At 44.1% G+C, this 20,989-nt stretch overlaps 1 protein-coding gene across 1 annotated transcript in view; it reads left to right on the top strand.

Moving 5' to 3' along the window:
- The window catches only part of MITF (melanocyte inducing transcription factor), a 36,133-nt gene that overhangs the window by 1,634 nt on the left and 13,510 nt on the right, over nt 1-20,989 (top strand). The window contains exons 2-6 of the mRNA XM_013004604.2: nt 221-340; nt 709-792; nt 3,902-3,997; nt 12,679-12,796; nt 15,280-15,336. Of these exons, the coding sequence (XP_012860058.1) occupies nt 221-340; nt 709-792; nt 3,902-3,997; nt 12,679-12,796; nt 15,280-15,336 (475 nt within the window). The remainder of the gene's footprint in view (nt 1-220; nt 341-708; nt 793-3,901; nt 3,998-12,678; nt 12,797-15,279; nt 15,337-20,989) is intronic.

The raw sequence follows: 20,989 nt of genomic DNA, 5'->3' as shown, positions 1-20,989 counted from the left end.
GTGGAAAAGGAAAAGCAAAAATAGAAAAGGTGTGGGGCAGGCGGTTAGAAGTTCCGCTCATTGTGAATGTCTGGGATATTATTTTTATTTTTACTGGAGTTGAGGAGGGGCAACACACACACACACCCAGACACCACGGATTGTGCATCAGCCCCCTTGAATAGTACAGCAGATGGGAATTTAACAAAACGCTGAGTCTAATTCCGTTTCTGAATCAAAGTGCCGCTACCCGTTAAACCTGCTTTTTGAAAAGGCTGGATTGGAGATGAGACCCAGACACACCTGCGCGCGCTTTGCCCTATCACAGGTGGGAGCGCACAAATACCTGGGCGAGACCTGGGTATTTCATGCCTGTCATTTCCAAATGGCAATCACATCTCATTTAGCGGAATGCTGTGTACTCTGAAATATTGGTGGTTTCAGAGGTGACTCCTAACGTTTGGCTGATTTTCATTTCATTTTTAGGGTGGTTAGGTCTTTTCCTCTCTTCCCAAACCAATCATATTTTTCCCTACCCATGTTTGTCATTTATCAAGATGGCAGGATGGACGTCTGTCCTTCCTTCCTTGTGTTTTCTGTGGGCCAGCCCCCACTTCGTTTGAAAGCTTAGTTCATCTTGTTGCTGTGCTGTCAGCTTTCTGTGAACATGTCCTTGGGAAGGCACTGGCGGATCCAAGTCATGGGCTGTTTTCGCTTGTGTTTCTGCAGGGCTTTTATAAGTTTGAAGAGCAAAACCGGGCGGAGAGCGAGTGCCCGAACATGAGCATGCATTCTCGAGCTTCGTGCATGCAGGTACTGAATGACTCCGCAGCCCCGGGATGTGGCACTTCGTAATGAGACTCTATTTGTGGCTGATCACACATTCCCGGTGACTTCAGAAGTTGTTTTTTTCTTCATTGATTTTTTTCTTTTAATAGAAAAGGCAGAGAGCGGGGCCACTTTCTTTGTCGTGTCTCAGAATTTAAAAATTACTAGGGAAATTAAAGTTAAGATGCATTTTCCCCCTAAGCTGCTTTAAGTCATTAACAAGTACATACGATACATACATTTCGGGAAAGTATAACATGCTGTACCTCACTGCAGTAGTATCATTAACGTGTGCCATGCATTTAAGCAGCAGCACAGTTCATCGGGTATCAGTCAAACAAAGAAGTGGCACTTTGTGGTGTACGCGGGCACGTCAAGCAGGATTGGTACTGGGTTCCAGGTTGTACATACACAAGGTTATTGCAAACAAAGCATGTTTGTGTGAGCCCCTGCAGTCAGTGGACTGCTGCAGACAGGGTCTCTTAGTAACACGCACGTTTTAGCTTCACAACGGGGCCTTCAAATAATGGTTGAATCAAAGCAATCTCCTGGGCTTATCCCATTCCCCACATTGACCTCAGCTCAGAAGCTTAGAACCATTCTTTTCTGGGATCCCAAGGGGTTAATCTTGATATAATTTCTTAAAGGACATGGAATAATCACAGAGGCTTATCAGGAATCAGTTTTCAGAAAACTGAAAACTGCATTGGTGAGAAAAAGAGCAAGAAAGTTGCAATGGGAAATTGTTTCCCTCATGATGATGCATCGACTACGCATTCATTGAGGCGAGCAACGGCTGGCCTGTGAGATTTTTGTTGGGAAACCTGACCCCACCCACCCTACAACCTGATCTTGGTCCTTCAGAGCTCGTTTTGCTCCCCAAACTCAAAGAACATTAAAGAGAAAACATGATGTGAGTATCGAAAATGCCACAGCTGCCATTTGAGGCGGTGTAAATAAGAAAGTACAGGACTCTGGGGAAAGAATCACTGCCTTCAGCAGGGGATCGGCCCGATGGAAGACAGGTGCGAAGCTAGTTCATATTTTGATGTTTCCATTTGATAATGGTTTCTAGGATTTTGTCACACTGCTTTTTGATTTACCTGCCTATATCATTTTATATAATAGATTTTCATGGCACATATATTTTGAAACCTTAAAAATTTTTTTAATATTTCTTGAACATTTTTTCATTTGATTTTACTACAATATATCATTGGATTGATATATAAACTATTCCATATCTATTTATTAATATATTTCTTTTTGAATTACGTATGCATATATCTGAGAAGAGTGACAGTATTTTTTCCCTCCTTTATGTTTTTTATCAACCTAGATTATTTTTGCCAGGAGAGGGGGGAAAAAAGCACGCTTTAAAAAATTGTATCATACCAATTTTATTGTCCTAAAAATAAAATTAAATTTACTTTGAATGGTTATTTACAAGTTCCCTGGCACACTTGCCTTCTTCCCTACTCAACAACAAAATGACCTCCTCTTCAAAACGAGTCAACCGATGAACCTAGGGACGTGCACTAATAAACAGCGTGGCCCACAGTGACTCCCAGCTGGCCTCCCATAAGTCTCTTAGGAAGTCACTTTAAAAGACCATTTATTGAGTGTTGACTTTCTTGTCTGGCCTGTGAGAACGGCACAGGGTTCGTCCTGAATGCCTCCCAGGAATCTCATAGGACAGGCACTATGACTAGCCCCACTCTACAGGTGAGTAAATGAGGCTCTTGAGGAGTCGATACTCCAGCTCTAATTTAGAAAGGTAAGGAGAGGAGCCAGGATTTCAGCACACCCCCCATGACTTCAGAGCCCATCTTCTGGAAGGGCCCTGGTGAGAAGACATAGAGAGGTGGTCCCCCTGAGTGCTGACATTTCATTGGGTGCTTGCAGGACACTGTTAAGACCTAGGCAGGTGTTCAGTCTCTCTCACACACTCTCACAGATGCATGCACACACTCACTAGCTCAACTGCTTAGGTGTTTACAAAGAAATGTTTTCACAATCTTGTCATTGCAACTGCTGCAATGCACATGTAATCACCGTTGTTTATGATCATAACTGCTGTTTTGGTACTTCAGGAATAAAATTGATCTAGTGGGAATGTCAGCCCCACAGCTGTAATGCTAACCCCGTCCTGGTGTAGTCCTCAGGGAGTACCAGGCTCACTGGCAGCTGTACAGGAGAAAGTTATTTTACAAGTCACTGTGACATCCACGCAGTGGCCTAGGAGCCTCCGTGCCCCACTCACCCCCCTGGGGGCCACAGGGCTGAATTACTAGTTGCATTTTCTTGCTCTAAGGCAATGGTTCTCAGCCTTCCTAATGCCATGACCCTTTAATACAGTTCCTCATGTTGTGATGACTCCTCCAACCATAAAATTATTTTCGTTGCTACTTCATAACTGTCATTTTGCCACTGTAATGAATTGGGTGACTCCTGTGAAAGGGTCGTTCGACCCCAAAAGGGGTTGCGATCCACACATTGAGAACCCCTGCTCTAAGGGCACATGGGAAGCAGATGGGGCAGTCTTTGGGGAGGGCAGGGCACGGCGGGTGGGGTGAGGGGAAGAATAGCAGCTAACATTCAAGATGAACTATTTCCTTGTTCATCTTCTCTGCATAAGGAGGGCTGTTTAGCATAGTAGTTGAGATTACAGGTTCAAATTATGGCTCTGTCCTTCTTACATGGGAGGCTTAGGGCTAGTTTCTGTATCTCGTTGTATAGCAATTACCTCCTCTGGGAAAGTATATCATAATAGAAACTGCTTTGGTTACGTTAATGGCGGGTTTAATCATTCACTTATGAGATAGGCCGAAGCCTATTACGTGACCCCTAGTAAGCCCTCATGGAGTGGGAGTGTGTGCTGGCTGTGAAAATTATTCTCCTCACCCCTTAGTGCTAATGGTCTTCGGTGATATTCTTGTTCGGGAAGGAGGCGGAAAGTTATTTCTTGGGATCTTACTAAAGGATGTTACTGCTGGGAGTTAGGGAACTTTGGAATTCTGTTTATTTCTTTGGGGTTTCTTTGCACAATTTTTGTTCACTTCCATCTCCCTTCCATTGCCCCTTTCTCTTACAGATGGATGATGTAATTGATGACATCATTAGCTTAGAGTCAAGTTATAATGAAGAAATCCTGGGCTTGATGGACCCTGCCCTGCAGATGGCCAATACGGTATTGATGGCTTGCTTGCTATTGAATGAACATCTCCATATATTTCCAGTGTGCTCTCACTTTTCCTGAGCATGTAGTTTGACTTTGCAACAGATTGAGTGAGAAAATTTTTTACTGGTAAAAATAGAGCCTTGGGATTACAAATAAGTGACTTTGACATCAGCAATCAACGATTTTTCATTTGAAAACTTGTCCCCTAGAGCCCAAATCCACGTTTAGTAGGATGTTAGACACAGCAGTTCTCCCCAGCATCAAATGCCTCTGCAGCAAGGGGAATGCTAGAGATCATGCTGTTCACAGTGTGGTCTAGTTGGAGTGACAAAAACTAGTGTGGTTAGAGGACAGGGTTACCCTTCTTCACACTTGTCCCAATTGTAGTTCATAAACCAGTGCTGTACTTGCTCTCGTGTATATTGCTACTCATTTTTCTCTGCTGTCTAGAGCTGTGTCGCTACTGTTTAGTTAACGCGACTCGATTGGTGCAGCATGTGGCTCCGCCGTGGCTGGTTAGCTTTTACCTCCTTGCCACCCATCAAAGCTCACCGCATGTTCTGTTCTGAAAGCAACATGTTTCCGTTGCAAACTCCCAGCACCCTCTCTGAACCCTTGGCTGACACCCGTGGACCCCTTCTGCTTCGGCTCAGTGCATCCCACAGGGCTGACTACCTTGTCCACAGTCAAAACCTAAGGGTGAGCATGAACAAAACCCTTCGGGGAGCTCGCACTAGGGAACCTATAAATATACCCAAGTCTTGGATGTATTTACAAGGTGTGCACTGCTCCAGTACCACTAATTAGCAACGGCCCAGTCTTCTCAAAAGAATTTGTCTTTGAAAGTGATCTTTGCCTATGGTGGAAACTGGAATACTTGCTCACTCTTAACTACGTGGTTAGAGATTCGGACTCGCCAGTCACTCAGCAGGAGAAAAATGAGTCTGTCTGCACTGTCAAGGTTTCAAGTCTGTAAAACCGACACAGGCAGTTCTGTTCTGCCCCTTAGGGTCACGGAGTCAGAATTGATTCCGCGAAGGGAGTGTGACTGGAGAGTTACTTGATGTCAGTGGGTTTGTTTTGTTGTTGTTGTTATTTTAGATGAAGCTATCCGATTCGACCCCACCTTCTTTTTATGTGTCCTTATATCATGTATAAAAATACGTGTCATCCAGCTTCTAAAGGCCCCCAGTGAAGTGTGAGCATTGATAGCCTGTTACAGCATATTGTCACATCGGTTGGATTCGTAGGGTCCCTCTATGACAGCGTAGAATTTCCCCATCAAGTTTCCTAGGTGATCATATTTGTGAAAGCAGGTTGCCAGGGCTTTTCTCCTACTGGTGGATTCAAACCCCTGACCTTTCTTTTTGTAGCCAAGCACTTAACCACTGCACCATCAGGGCCCCTTATTCTGTAATGATAATGAGGAACTGGAAAGTTATGATCAGATCTTGGTTCAAGTCTCCTACCATTTACTCTGTCTACACGCATGTTACTTATTCATGTTTTTTTTTTTCAAGCAAAAGGGAAGAAATGTATTGGAGTCCATACAGGAAACCCTAGAGGGGCCCAGCATCCCCTACTGTGTAGGCATGCCCAGCAAAGGGTCACACCATTCACTGCACCCCCATGTCCCAGAGGGACTCCCCTTGAGCCGAACCCCAAAGCCTCAGGACTGGCTGGGGGTGGGGATTTATTCATGTTTCTTAAAACCTGACATGTCCCCCATCTGTAAAGCATGACTGATAATTGTCCCTGTCTGATTGGGTCCTCTCACTTAATGAACTGCAGTTAGCACCAGAAAACTGCAGTAGACCCAGTAAAACAATCAGAATCGGTATGTGTAGCTCATTCATTAAAATATCAAATACTTTTGAGAGATCTCTTCATTAGACTGATGTCCCTGAAGTGCCCTGGTAAGATGTCCATCTGTGTTAGAATAACACCACACTTAGGAACCAGGGTGCTCCTCACAGCACCCTCTCCATAAGCCTCAGGGAGCAGGCTTGCTCCTGGCCACCCTTCTGAAGATACTGGCTGGGACCCTGCATGCTTCCCTTCCCTTAGCTGATTCTCAAATCTCCCCAAACTGCCCAAGTCAGAGCCAGGGTGTCGTGCCTTCATTATCTGACTGCTCCCATGCTACTTTAGAGTTAGCGTTTCTGAAAGCTGACCTGATGCGTGGCCAGCTCGGGTGAGAGGTGACAGAAGTGAGTAAGGTTTGCTTCCTGTTCTGATAGGACATACTGGTTTGCAGGGCAGAGCAGGAGGGGGGTGGACAATTGAGCCTGGAGGAGAGAAGGACAGTGCAGGAGCAGAGGCACCATCTCATCTCGGGGGAATTCCCATATGGGAAAGAGCCCCTGGGCAGAGTTGACTTCATTCTCAATCAGAAGTGTCGCCTGTAGCCATCCTCAGAACTGCTGATCTTGTCCTGAGTCCCTTTCGCTTCTGCATTGCTGCTTAGCTCCCCAGGAGACTAAGCACGGGCCATCAGGTGCCTCCTGGGCAGGTGTGATTACTTCCTCATTTCACAATTAGGAGAAAGGTAGCAGAGCTTTGGGTCTAGAAACACAGACTCCGACTTGGATATCTGAATTTGATGCAAACTGTTGGACAAATGATAGGACCTCTCTGCTTCAGTTTCCTTATCCGTAAGGTGGGAATCATGTAGCACCTGCCACGATAGGGTTAATGTGAGCATGAGCGCAGGGGATCCACGAGAAGCACCAGGACGTCTCTGTGCTCATCGACTCACAATGTGCTCTTCCTCTTCCTCTTCTTCTTTTCTCTTGGTGATATTACACACATCAAAGCCCATTTGGATCCACAATCTCTACAGGAAAACTGACCAACATTGTTCAAATTATATCAACTTTCTCTATCTCCTCTGCCAAGTTGCTATACCATCTTTAACACAAACCCCGCTCTATTACCAGCTCCCCACTTGAACCTCCCCGCCTCCCCTCCCACTGAAAGGCTCCCGGGACATCCTTGTGGATGTAAAGTGCTGTCTCATAATGGTTTTCTCGTTTTACTCTCCATACATTTGAGTTTTAATTGTCAGAATTAAATAACAAACCAACTACACCTTACTAGCATATTATAATTTTTCCCACAGTAAACTTTAAATTTAACATTGGACATTTCCCCTCACCCCCATCTCTCGTTTGATTCTTTAAAATACTTTCTTTCAAGTTAACTAACTACTTAAAAAAAAGTGGAAGGAACACTTAGAGAGGAAACTATCCTTAGGGAGTTGAAGTCTAGAAATAACTATTCTGAGAGCACAAGGGCTCTCTTGTACCATCACAAACAAAGCATAAAAGTCCCAGTTTACTCGTGTTAACAGTGCTCAATTGATACTCGGAGAAGCAACCATCCAAAGAGAAAAAAATAATAACATTTTACAATTATCATTTACTTGGAAAAATATTCATTTTGGTGGAGCAGAACATTGAAGAGCACAATTCAGACTAAGTTTGGGGCCAGATTCACAAGTGGTTGCCTTCTCCTTATTTGTCCCAATTAGACTTTCATGGGCCCTTGAGCCCTTTGCATGCTGGAAGCTTCCCTGGAATCTTGTCCATCAGGTTAACATCCAGGTAAAAAGCCAGCAAGGAAGCAAACCGTCCATGGTCACAGCAGTTAGTGCTGCTTCTCCCTTCACCCAGAGATGTTATTTTGACAAAAATATGATAGGTGAACTGCGGTTTTTGTTGTTCTTTGCTGTTGTTAGGTCTGGCTTCTGATTTACTAACCCAGAAGGGCCACTCTAGAACCCATTTCGAGAGACTCATTCATAATTAGAAGCCCAGGTGCTGTGAATCACCTGCCTGATGGGCTTCATCAGCTAGAGGTCCTTACTACCAAGAGCAGGGCCACCATTGGGCCAGAGTTTTGCAGCCTCCGCACTTTGGGCACTCGGTGCTGGATTCTCATGTTCTGTAGCCGTGTCTTAGGTATTGTAGACTGCAGCACCCCTGGCCTTTACCCAGCAGATGCCAGCGACACCACCGCCACATATAGAATTGTATTATCCCAGTCAAAAGGCGCCCCCAAGGGAGGAGACAAAATCACCCCCAGTAGAGAAGCCCTGTAGCACTTAGTGCTACAGATACTGTCAGTGCTGTGCTTGGATTTGAATTACAGGTCTGTAATGCAGCCAATCGGAGCTCTGGTGGCGAAGTAGGTGACCTGTTGGACTGAGAACCACAAGGTTTAGAGTTCAAACCCACCAGCAGCTCCTCAAGAGAAAGATGAGGTTTCCGGCCCCAGTAAAGATTTACAGCCTTGGAAACCCACATGGTAGTTCTCCTGTGGCCTTAGGCTCTCTCTCTGTGCACCGGTATCGACTTGAAAGCAATGAGAATTTGGAACGCAGCCGATAGACTTAGCAATTAGCATGACAAGTAGTTTTGTTGATCAGAGAGAAAATTTACTCTCCTGCCCCAACTATTATAGAAGGGGAACATTCACTCAGTGCAATTTTCCATCATCTTTCAGTTTTCTGGACAATAACAGCATGTCTGATCCTGGCAGCTATCACTTGCTGGTCAGTTCAGGAGGATGCTCTGTGTCTTGCCTCATTTCAGTTCATTCCACAAAACCTCATGTGAAGTGGATGTTACAGCAGCCGCTTTTCCTACGGGGGAAACATTGAAGCTCAGAGAGGTTAGAAGAGGTGCTTTAATACCACACAGCAGGCAGGATGTTAGTGGTAACATGGGCTTTACCTCCTAAGCGCAGGCTGTAAAGTGCTGTGCTGTTCATTTGTAGACTAGACTATCCACATTTGGCACAAGAGCAGTTAGATTTTTATTTCTCAGGTCCAGTTGGCGATGAGGTGAATATTTTCATTTCCAATTCACCATGTTTATTTTAAAAACACCAACAACCAAAGCTAGTTGGTGCCACATGGAGTCTGGTTCCTGGGCTCCCTGTGTATGCAGAGTAGCGCTGGGGGGATCCATGCCTGAGCCCTTTCAGAAGGATGCAGGCCTTTTTTCCAAGATACCTGGCAGTAACTTTGAATCCCCAGTTTGTTGGTTTATAACTGTTTGTGCCACCGGGGGACTTCCCCAAATACTGATATTAACATCAGCCTCATTAATGATGGCAAAACTTTAACTCTTCATTTCTGTAAACTCAGTAAGGTGACACACACCAAGTGCCTTTCTAATTCTCAGCTTGGGCCTGAATGGACTCTAAATTAATTTTACTATAAAATTGATAAATGCCTTCACCATAAAAATACTCGCATCGGATCTGTGCCGGCCACTCTCAATCAACAAGTATTGGGAAAGCCACGGAAGCAGGAAATCTTTCAGAGGAGCAGACCGCGGACAGTAAGCTGCCTTTCCCACTGGACTTGCTGGTGTCAGACCTGGCCTCAGCCGAGTGCTGGGAGGCCCCTTGTTATGGAGACTTGGGTGCCTCGCCAGTCACAGTGGTCCTCTCTGTCGATAAAAGCCAGCCACCACCAGCCCCTCCATTCTGATTCATGCCCTTCCCCACCACGGCCACCCCGGGGATCCTGACTGTACCCTAAAGCACAGAGGAGAACTCTCATCTTTGGGAAACTGACCACCACGTCCTTGGCCCAAAGAGCACCTGCTGGATTTGAACTGCCAGCCTTTCCATTAGCATTCCAACACTGAATCCAGCGCACTACTTGGCTGTTTTTCCAACTCGTGGCCGCTGTCTAGGACAGAGTAGAGCCCCCAACCCTTCACCTCTGCCGCCAGGCCTTCCTCCTCTCTGCGATCACCTGTCTCCATTGGATTGCTCTCTGCGGTGAACTCTCTCCCTGCACCTTGTTGTCTCCCTGTCTTTCCCTCTCTCTCCCTCTGGGAATTGGTGTGTTTCCTCCCTCCCCCTGGGGTCTTTACCTCAGTCTAGTCTCAGGCCCAATTTCAAATTCCCTTTGCCTGTACATCTATGTTTCTCTGTGATTCCAAATTGATTAAATACTGTACACATAGCATCCTCTCTTAACACATGGTTAGAATATTTGTGTCTATGTTGAATCTAATATGGAGCAATTGAAGGACCTGGAACTTGTTTTTAAAGTGAGCTAAATAAATATCACTGATTTATAATTTACCGTTAACAACTGACCATCAGAACACAGTAGCATGCGCCACATACACTTTGCATATGAAAAAACTATGTACACGATTGGCCTTTCTAAGCCCATGAGAATAATTTAATTTTAGGTTGCTGCATTGATATTTGAAGTCAAATTTCTAAGTTCAGCTATACCAAGAATTTCTCCAGAAATCTGAAACTCCAGAAAAACACAGGGCTCCTCACCAGAGGTCACACAACGCCTTTTGCTCCTTGGCTGTTGGTTTACCATGTGACGTGATATGTTGGAATGCCTTTCCCTCTGGGTGACTGTGGGCAGGAATAAAGCTTAACCCTAAGCAGGTGACGTATTTCAAATGAAACCACTGAATGTATTGACTGCTAATAATCAGCAATTCGTACTAGTTCCTTGGCTCTCAAAACCTCACTGTCTTCACTGATTCCAGCTCTTAGAGATGCCGGCACAGAGCAGAACTGCCCCTGTGGGTTCCTGAGATCGTAACTGTTCTCAGGAGTAGAAAGCCCCGTCTTTCTCCCTCGGAGCCACTGGTGCTTTTGAACTGCCAATCTTGAGGATCACAGCTCAATGCATAACCACTGCACCACCGGGGCTAGGCAGAGAAACATGGCTTGGACCCCTTTATACTGTTTATACAAAAAACAGTATCAAACTACTTCAGTAAACTAGCTAAGAGTTCATATAATTTCCCCAAGGGGGTCTGTATAGGTTTAAAAAAAAGAACAAACAGAAGTCTGTGACTTTAAACCATTGCATTCAGAACTAGAGAATACTTTTATTTTTTTTTTTAAAAGCTAACTTGGAATAGCTATTTCTTTTCATTTTCCCTTTGAAGTAGACTTTTTAAAAATAATTGAAGTCTGTGGGCTCCCTCTTGTGGCCTTGTGAAAAATTTCAATTTCAAGGAAAACCATTTCTTTTCCAGCAAGGACATACTTATTTCTTTTTCTTCTTAAAAGAAGAATGTTAAAAAAACTGAAAAATAAAACAAAATCAACCTGAGATTTTTGTGGTTTAGAGATGGGTGTGCAACCCAACTTTACCCATCTACGGCTCAGTGCCCCCTTGGTAAATGGAAATAGTAATGGTGTTCGTCTCTTAGGTGTGCAAGACCTTACAGAGTTAACCTATTGAAACATCATTTTGATTTCTCTATAAAGGCACATCTCATATAGAAATTCTGGATCCACTGCTTTTTGTGGCTAATTTAATAAAATAGAAGTGAATTTTTTTAAATCATTGTATTAGGAGCTCATACAACTCTTATGACAATCCGTACATATATCAATTGTGTAAAGCACATTTGCACATTCATTGCCCTCATCATTCTCAAAACATTTGCTCTTCACCTAAGCCCCTGGCATCAGCTCCTCATTTTTCCTCTCCCTTCCTGCTGCCCTCATGAACCTTGATAATTTATAAATTATTATTTTGTCATATTTTGCCCTATCTGATGTCTCCCTTCACCCACTTAAGCAGTGAACTTTTTTAAAAAGAGAAATGAGAGACAGAGGAAGAAAATTGTCTTCAGTGACAAACCTGATTTGTTGGGGAAAATCCTCCCAGACAGTTATCCTTTGTGACAGTGTGGTTGTCAGGCCGGGCAGAGTCAGTCCCAACACATCCTCACCCTGTGCACAAGAGCAAGGAGCCCCGCGGCCCCGCACCAGCCTCTGGGTCCCTGCTGTGTGTGAGCCCCTCCTGGCCGCCCGCCCGGTGTTCATCCAGCTCAGTGACGGTCCTTCGCTTTGGCTGACGCTCTCTTCTCTCAAGTCTGATGCTCTTCTTCAGGGACCTGGGTAACCTTAATGCCTCTTGAGAACCTGTCCAAAGTACGTAAGACAGAGAGTCTCCGTCCTCATTTCCAAGGAGCGTTCTGACTCGGCTTCTTCCAAGACAGATGGGCTCATTCTTCTAACAGGCTGTGAGATAGTCACAATTCCTTCGCAGTACCATAATTCAACTTTTACTGAACATCTAAGGAATACCTGAGTGGCACAAATGGTTAAGCAGTGAGCTACTAACCAAAAGATTGGCAGTTCGATCCCACCAGGGGATGCATCGGCAGTATAGTCGAGTATTTCGCTTTGACAACTCGGTGGACTGCAGTTCCACGCTGTACGCTCGGGGACCTCAGAAGTTGCAATCTAGGGGCCAGCGAGGAACATCAACCACCCAGACGCTCCTCTCCTCTATGCTGCCAGCCAGCCTAGGGGACACGGTGGCCACATGTTCGCGGTCTTCCTGGTTGAAGCAAACGCATATGCCAGGTGGTCTAATCAGTTTGTAGGTGTGGGTCGTATGCCAGGTGGTCTAACCAGTTCGTAGGTGTGGGTCGTATGCCAGGTGGTCTAACCAGTTAGCACTGGGTCCTTTCCTCTCCCAAAAGAATGATCTAAGGAGACGGTCTGCCTCTACTTTTCATTTCTGGGAAAAGCATAGCATCTCATCTTTTCCTATGTAAAGAAATAACTTTTATAGCACATCACTTTCGTTACCGCCTGGAATAGTGTGGGGGGTATTTCTCTGAATAACTTGGGAGTTGTTCAGCTATTCATTTCTGTTATTTTCCTCTCTCTAGCTACCTGTCTCTGGTAACTTGATTGACCTTTACAGTAACCAAGGCTTGCCACCCCCAAACCTGACCATTAGCAACTCGTGTCCAGCCAACCTTCCCAACATCAAAAGGGAGCTCACAGGTAAATACCAAGCAGCTGTGCCTCTTTCTGGCCATTTTCTCTTGATATCTTGGTTAATCAAGTTTGGGAAAATTAGGCCGTCCAGACTGTCCAACTTTGTTATGGTTATGCAGTGGTTCAAAAACAATTGAGTGCTCTTTTGAAATTATACTTGAAACTCCTCATTTCCAGTATTTCCTGACACACTAGGAATCTGGGCTGCCGGAACTGCCTGGCAACAATCACGGTGTCAGCGGCTGCGGTCCCCACTGGGCGAGGGGGACAGGCAGCAGGTCCTCTTTAGCTGTGAACGATCACCACCCAGCCTGCTGCCTGTATTACCTGCCAGGAAGGCATTGGTTTGAGGACCCTGCTCTGACATGCCCTGTTACGCATTTAAGTTGGGGCGGGATAAGAGGTTACGTCCTACCTCGGCAGGAGCCTGGTGTTATTTTCATGATGCTGTCATGTGCAGAGGAGTTATTACCCAGAGGGAAAAGATGAATTGTAAGATGGAGTGAAGAGTATTCGTGTGTGTATTGAGGCCAATGTGAAATGACTTATTTTGCCAGTTGCTTCAGTGCGGTAGGAGAGGAATTTGGCCACCAAGACAAGACAGGTTATATTTGAACTGGCTTTTTACCAAGATGGCTTTTAGGGTCCCAACTTGGTTTGTGGGGAAGAGGGCCCAGCTTTATGCGGACCTGGGTCAAGAGAGGATATAGTGTAACAAAGTCTGGTTTTGTTCAAGATGTCTTAAAATAAATCTTCAGAAAATTGTGACAGGAAAAAAGACAATAGCAACATAATTGTGGTTAAAAAGATAATTAATTGATTTATTATTAATAAATAGGAATGATCAAAAACCAAAACAGGAGGTACCTATGAAGATTGCCAAATGAGATCTCTATTAGAAAAAGATAAAATATTGCTGAGGTGACAATGAATAAAATTTTGAGTTGTGTACAGGCTTGCTTCCGCAGAGACAAAGCAAAAACAAGTCGACCTAGGATGTGGTTGAAGCGGGTGAAATGTGAATGCATATCACCCATGGTGCTTCCACATGAAGAGACAATACCTAGGCTTGTTTGGGATGGGCCTGTTTGGGGAAATGGAACATCCCTATAATGAATGTCGATGTGTAGTTTATAGGCACTGATAGTCTAAATCGGAGCCTTATTGGCACACTCAGTTAAGCATTGCACTGCTCACCACAAGGTGGGTTGTTCAAACCCACCTGTCAGTTTGTGGAGAAAGAAGAGGCTCTCTGCTCCCGCAAAGATGAAGAGCCTCAGAAACTCCCGGGTGCCGTGGGGTGGGATGGACCCATCGGCAGTGAGTTTGGTGATTTGCAGACAGGGATCTGTGAGGAGACCTCACAGAGTTGGTGGGAAAAAGGTTCCACTCTCTTTGAATGACATTTTACACAGACATTGAAGCCCTGTCCCCAACCATATACACACATCACCTAATATTCTAGTGACATTAACTTTTGTCTAAAAAATAAAAGTACTATTTTGAGGTAAAATTCTGAATGACAATAGTGTAATGTTTCTGAGAATATTTATAAAGAGAATATAACAGATCCTTCAATCCCAGTATTCTTTGGTACTAGGTGTTTGCATAAGCAGCCTGATGCATTGTTTTGTTCTCTGTAAGGCCAGACACGCAGTCTCTATCAGTGCTCACCAACGTCTCCAAACATGTGGAGGAAATCTCCTTATGCCAGGTGCTTCCAAATTCTGGTCAGGGGACAATGAAATGAGATGAAGTCCTTTACTTAGGATTCAACCAGGGTGCACTTTAGCACCGATGAAACACACATCATTCCTCTAGTTCCTGAATGCTCCCCACCCCCACCCCCCTACTACCATGACTCAGTTCTGCCTTACAAATCCCACTAAACAGTAGTACACACAGTGGTACAGATATGATCTCTGGACACATGGAATTCAGGACAGATAAACTCCTTGGGAATAGTAGTGGCAGTAGCAATATCATGAGGGTAGGGGGATGGTGGGTGTTGGGGGGGGTAGGGACAAAGCGGGAACCCTTCATAAGGGGGACAAATAACAGAAATTAGGTGAAGGGCGACAATGGACAGTGTAAGACACGAAATAACAATAATAATATATAATTGATCAAGGATTTACGAGGATGGGGGAGGAAAGGGAAAAAAAGAGGAGCTGATACCAAGCAAGTAGAAAGAAATTGTTTTTGAAATGTTGATGGCAACATATGTACTAGTGTGCTTAATACTGCTGACTGACGGATTGTCATAAGATTTGTAAGAGCCCCCCAATAAAATGATTAATTTTTAAAAATTACTTAGGATCAAGTCATACAAGCCTCCATATGTGTAGAAAGAGATGGTTAGTACCTTATTGTAGTAGTTAGATTTATTTTTATAGTTCTGTTTTATTATTTTCTGTTTATTGTGTGCCTTGAACAATTCCAATTTCTAATTACTTCATTCACGTGCACAGCGTGTATTTTCCCCACAGAGTCTGAAGCAAGAGCATTGGCTAAAGAGAGACAAAAAAAGGACAATCATAACTTGAGTAAGTTGGTTTTATTTATCTCCGTGAGATTGGGCGCAGGAGTTAACCTTCCCTCCTGCATCACAGGATTTTTCCAGAAATGTTGAAAGGAAATTGATTTCTATGGCTGTTAATGGTTTATTCTATGACAGAAGATTGTATCTCAGAGAAGCCAAAGTACATACCCCCCCTCCACCTACCCACCCAAAATTTCTCCTTGGGTCCAATTGAGTCGTGTTTATGTGCGTGTTTCCCAAACTCTGAAGAGTATTTATATTCCTTGTTTATCATGATAGAGCTTTTTTTTTTTCCCCTTTTCTTTTTTTGGTGAGAAGTAGCTTTGATCCCCAACTACCCAATTATAAGTGTTGCTCACACTGGTCCTTATTAACAAAGGGATCACCTATTCCAGTGAGATTTGAAAGAAAGGGAAAAAAAAGAATAAATTTGGAGGGGAGGGGATGGGCAAGGTGGCTTCCCAAATGTGTCTTTATTTCTAATTTTAATTTTTCAAAATATTTACGCTAGCACAGTTTTTTGCATTTAATTTGATCTCAATCCAAAAAGTTAAGCTAAAAGGAAAACCAAGGGTGAAGGGCTGCGTAATAAAATGTGAACTGCACTCAGAGGAAAGAAAGTGTGTGTGCGCGCGCGCACACGGCCGCACTTGCTTAAGTGTGTAGTTCATGCTTTGAGGTTTTTTTGGTAGTTCGTGATTTATGGCCTTAGGTCATTTATTCTAATTTGGTTTTTGAGAATATAAGCTGATATATAAATACTTCCTCCTTTTGAAAATTAAATCGTTATAGAATGAGGTCAGAGTTCTTCCCTGCTCTTCAGGGATAACCATGGTTTTTGTTCTTTTTACCTTCAGTTTGGTGTTCACTCCAGGCCTTTTCTGTGTGTTGAAGAATCCACGTGTTTGCTCACACACATAGAAAAGAGCATTGTTGTGTGTGTGTGTGTGTTAACACACGCAGTATAATAGTGGGCATGTTTGCTTGCTGCATAGTTTTTGTTTGTTTGTTTCACTCAACAGTTTGTCCTGCAGACCTTTGACTGGTAGAAATCTAGCCTGACCTGCTTTGTAAAACCACGGTTTGCCAAGTCTGGCTGCATGGTACTGAGTTATTCCCCTGCTGCCGGCCATTCCTGTTGTTTCCCGTTCTCCTCCGTGATCGCCGGGGCTCTGGTCAAGCGTCTTTGTGGACTGGGGGGCTTGTGTCTCAGGGGGTGGTGGGGGTGGTTACCTGCCCCTGAGTCGGCTCCGACTCCCGGCCACCCTGTGTCCAGCAGAGCATCGTCAGTCCCATCAGCATGGCCGCTGGTCGGCTGGAGGCCATTGCTGCAGCCACTGTGTGGACCTCGGAGGCTCCTCTTCCAGCACTGTGCCAGACAATATGCTGTTGTGATAGCCGGGGTTTGATTGGCTAATTTTTAGCAATAGATCACCAGACCTTTCTTCCTATTCTATTGGAGTCTGAAACCTGTCAACCCGGGGCGACCCTACTGATGTTTCACAAACTGGTGGCACCCGTCTTCTAGCTTCCTAGCAGCACACAAGCCATCGCAGCACAACTGGCAGAAGGGCGGCAGCTTTCTAGCCTGAACACTGATGGGTGGCTGGATACTGATTGGTGGGATTACTGGGTTCCAGAGTGTGTGATGTTTATTATATTTCATTGTAGATACTGCCCCTCATAATATGAGAGATTTTCCCCGTGTTTCTTTACCTAAAAGAATCGGATTAATAATTCCTAAGATCTCCTGTAGCTTCCAGATACTTTTACTCTAAAACATTTCTTCTCTTAAAATATGATAATTAAGGAGTATCTAGAACTTCATGGAAAGCGAAGTGGGAACTTGTCAAAAACATCATACATCTTTACCGAAGTACCTCAACTCTTCAAGTCCAAGATTGTCAGGTGCAAACATGATACCAACTCTGAGGGCAATAAACAGTCCTTAAAAACACATCTTACCACTGGAAATTAAGCCCAGATCTGATTGCCCCGGGCCTGACTTTTTCTCTTCAAGGGACTTCGCTTGTAAGGATATTTCTCATCCCTTCTAAAGGGATACATGTATTTATTCGTTCATTTGATTAAGTATATATTGAACCATTGTTATATATAAAGCTCTGTTCTATAGAGATGAACCAGGCACCAAGGTTCCTGATGTTATGAGCTTGGATTAGAGTCCAGGGAAGACAAAATAGAACCTAAACAAATACATTAATATGGTGTTTTCAGGCATGGAAAATGTACATATGTACAAATGAGTACTTGCCAAACTATTTATTATGCTTTGAAAATAACAGAAATTGAATATAACCTAAATGCTCATCAATAGAGAATTTCTAAATAAATGGTGATAAATCCATATAAGCAATACATAGGGGTTCTTAAGACTAATGAAGTGGCTGTGTTCGACTTAGCTAAACATCCACAGTCTATGAGGGACTTCAAAAATTCATGGAAAAATAGAATTAAAAATAATGTAATTTTCCCACAAACTTTTTGAAGCTCCTTCATATTTTAGAGCAATAAGAACAACTGACAGAATAATATATGCAGTATCAATGCTGGCAGTGAGGGTGTTTTGGTATGAAGTTCACATTATATAAGCATGTGCTTAGGTGGATTGATCAGGGGTTTGATGTCCGTGTAGGAGATCTAGCAGTATCCCTGGTCGTATATATGTTGAGTGATAGAAAGAGTTGACCTTTTCCTTTATGTATTTTGGATTTAAAATTTTTCCCAAGCTTATATCACACCTATTATTATTTCTTAAATGGGAGGGAAGGAGGCACTAAATTAAAAATAAAACATGACACATTTAAATGTCCTGATAGAAAAAATATCATCAATATGCTCTGAGTGACAGAAGAAAGATGCAGAAGAGTTTTTGTGTACCTTCAATTTATATGTATCATTCTCTGACATGTATTTGTTGAAGGCTTACTGTGTGCCAAGCACAGATGGGTACTTGGAATGCAACAGTCAATCCCTGTTGTCAAGCAGATTTCAGCTCCTGGTGACCCTGAGGGCAGAGTACAGCAGCCCCCCCAGCCCCGGCTTTGCTAGGCTGTACATCTTTATAGCTGATGACTTCGAACCCTTTCACTTAGCAGTCAAGCACGAGCTACTGTGCCAGCCACCAGGGTTCTACAATGCTGGGGGAGATAAACAAAAGAAGTAAATAATTGAAAGGTGGAAGTTTTAGATAGGAGAATGTATTATCTTGAAAAGGACCAATGATATCTTGAGAAGTATCATTGATAGGTATAAGGGTTGTAGACTCAGGTTTAAGTGGGCTAGGCTGGGCAGCCTTACAGGTAGATCTGAATAATTTCCTGAAGTGGATGAGGAAGCAAGCCCTCAGGTATCTGAAGGAAGAGCATTCAAGCAAAAGGGGAACATAGTGCTAAGTCAGCCTTGGTGGAAGAATAACAAAGAACCAGTAAGGGATTCAGTTACAGGGGCAAGACGTTTATAGTGGAATCAGACAGGGGCCCACTAGATCCTTGTAGTAGGTCTCAAGGACTTGGCTTCTCTGTAGGTGTTAAGGGAAGCTGTCGATGGGTTTTGAGCAAAGGGCTGACATGTCTGACTTCAGTTTTAATAGCATCCCTCTGCTTCTATGGTTTAGCTAGACCCATATGGGTAGGAAGCAGTGAGTATGGGGAAGGCAGAGTGATCAGTTGAGGGTTATGATCATCCAGACAAGAAATGATTGATGGTTGTCCTTCTTCGAGGTGTAGATGTAGAGGTCGGGAAGTGGTCAGATTTTGGAAATACTTTCAAAGGAGTGCCCGTCGATTTGATGTGCTGTCAGATAGGAGCAGAAAGGAAGCTGTGTTCGACCGAGTTCTCTAGAGCAAGCACAATCAGTGGTGCTTCTCTGTGTCTAGGAAGAAGGACATTTATCTCAGGAACGTGGCTCCAGCAGACGTAGCTATTCGTCAGTCAGGTCTCTTCAAGTCGATGGGTGAGATGGAGGGTTTTCCTGATCCAGGCAGTTGCCGAGGCCGATGAGCCAGGGAGCAGGAAGAGGAACCCAGAATCAGGCTCGTGCAGACAGAGTAATGACTACCAGACAGCCCACAGGTCAGGCCGCAGAGTCAAATGAATCCAAGGTCCCCAGACAACATGGCCAGCCAGGGGCTCAAGTCCCAAGAACCAGAGGTTAATGAGACAAATGTAGGGTCCGACCAGCAAGGAGAGTGAGCTGCTGAAATAGGCACCGGCCACACACCCTGAGGAAACACCTTTCATTGGCAGCAGGGCTGTGACTTGGGGAAGGAGGCTGCATGACCTCCTAACCCTCTTACAACAGCGCCGTTGCTCACGGCCGATGGCTTCATAAATTTATTCTGTTACGAGGATCTCCATATCATCATCCCCAGGGAGGGGACGGACAACAGAAAAGCGGGTGAAGGGAGATGTTGGACAGTGTAAGACATGACAAAATAATAACAATTTATAAATTATCAAGGGTTCTTGGGGTGGGGGAGATGGGGAAGGAGAGGAAAAAATGAGCTGATACCAAGGGCTCAAGTAGAAAGCAAATGTTTTGAGAATGATGAGGGCAGCAAATGTACAAATGTGCCTGACACAATAGATGGATGTCTGGATTGTGATAAGAGCTGTAAGAGCCCCCAGTAAAATGTTTTTTTTTTTAAATTCTACTAAACCATCTCATGGGGGAGGCTTCCATGGCCAAACTCCTGAGAATCTAGGCCCAGTCAAGCTGACACGAAACCTAACTATTACAAAAGGGCTGCATTGGTTCATAGGCTCGCACCCAGACCCTTGGAAGGATGGAGCGAATATCTCGGGAGCAGTGTCCCTTAGAGGGGAAGGTGGTTAATGCCCTTGGCTGCTAACCAGAAAATTGGAGTTCAAGTCCACCCTCAGAAGAAAGGCCTGATGATCCATTTTTGAAAAACCAGCCTTTAGAAACCCTGTGGAGCACATGGGGTCATCCACATGAGTTGGAGTGAACTTGATGGCGGTTGGTTGGTTGGTTGCTTGCTTGCGAAAGTGGAGCAGATGTGAACGGACAGGTCAATACCATGGCTTTGGGCAAACCATGAGTCTCTATGTGGAGAGAGCTTGTAATGGGTTGTGGGTTCGGAGTTCTGGGAAATATTAATATAGAATTCAAAACTATGAGACTGAATGAGAAAATCAGAAAGGATATGTAAACAGAGGAGATAAGATCAAGGGGTTTAAGGTCACAGTGCTAGGGTAGGGAGGAGTGTGGTTCTCAACCTTCCTAATGCCGCGACCCTTTAATACAGTTTAATACCCTTTAATACAGTTCCTCATTTTGTGGTGACCCCCAACCATAAATTTATTTTTGTTGCTACTGTTATGAATCGGGTGACCCCTGTGAAAGGGTCGTTCGACCCGCAAAGGGGTCGTGACCCACAGGTTGAGAACCGCTGGTTTAGAACCTACGCGTCCTAATAAAGGGATATGTGGGAGGATTTTTAATGTTCCTGGTAAAATGGAGGTAAAAGAGAATGGAATTTGGATTCTATGAGAAGCCTAGTTTACTATTTCCTTTATGTAATTCAGCAGCATTTGAATTTTTATGATAAAATTTGGTAAAACTAAGAGAGAGAAAAACATGCTTCAGTATTTTAGAGGAGGTTAGCTCAGACATC

This window comes from Echinops telfairi, unplaced genomic scaffold (assembly GCF_000313985.2).
Source record: "Echinops telfairi isolate 266 unplaced genomic scaffold, ASM31398v2 ScPeMD7_31;HRSCAF=116, whole genome shotgun sequence".
Classification (NCBI taxonomy): domain Eukaryota; kingdom Metazoa; phylum Chordata; class Mammalia; order Afrosoricida; family Tenrecidae; genus Echinops; species Echinops telfairi.
This window is presented reverse-complemented; position numbering and strand designations above follow the sequence as displayed.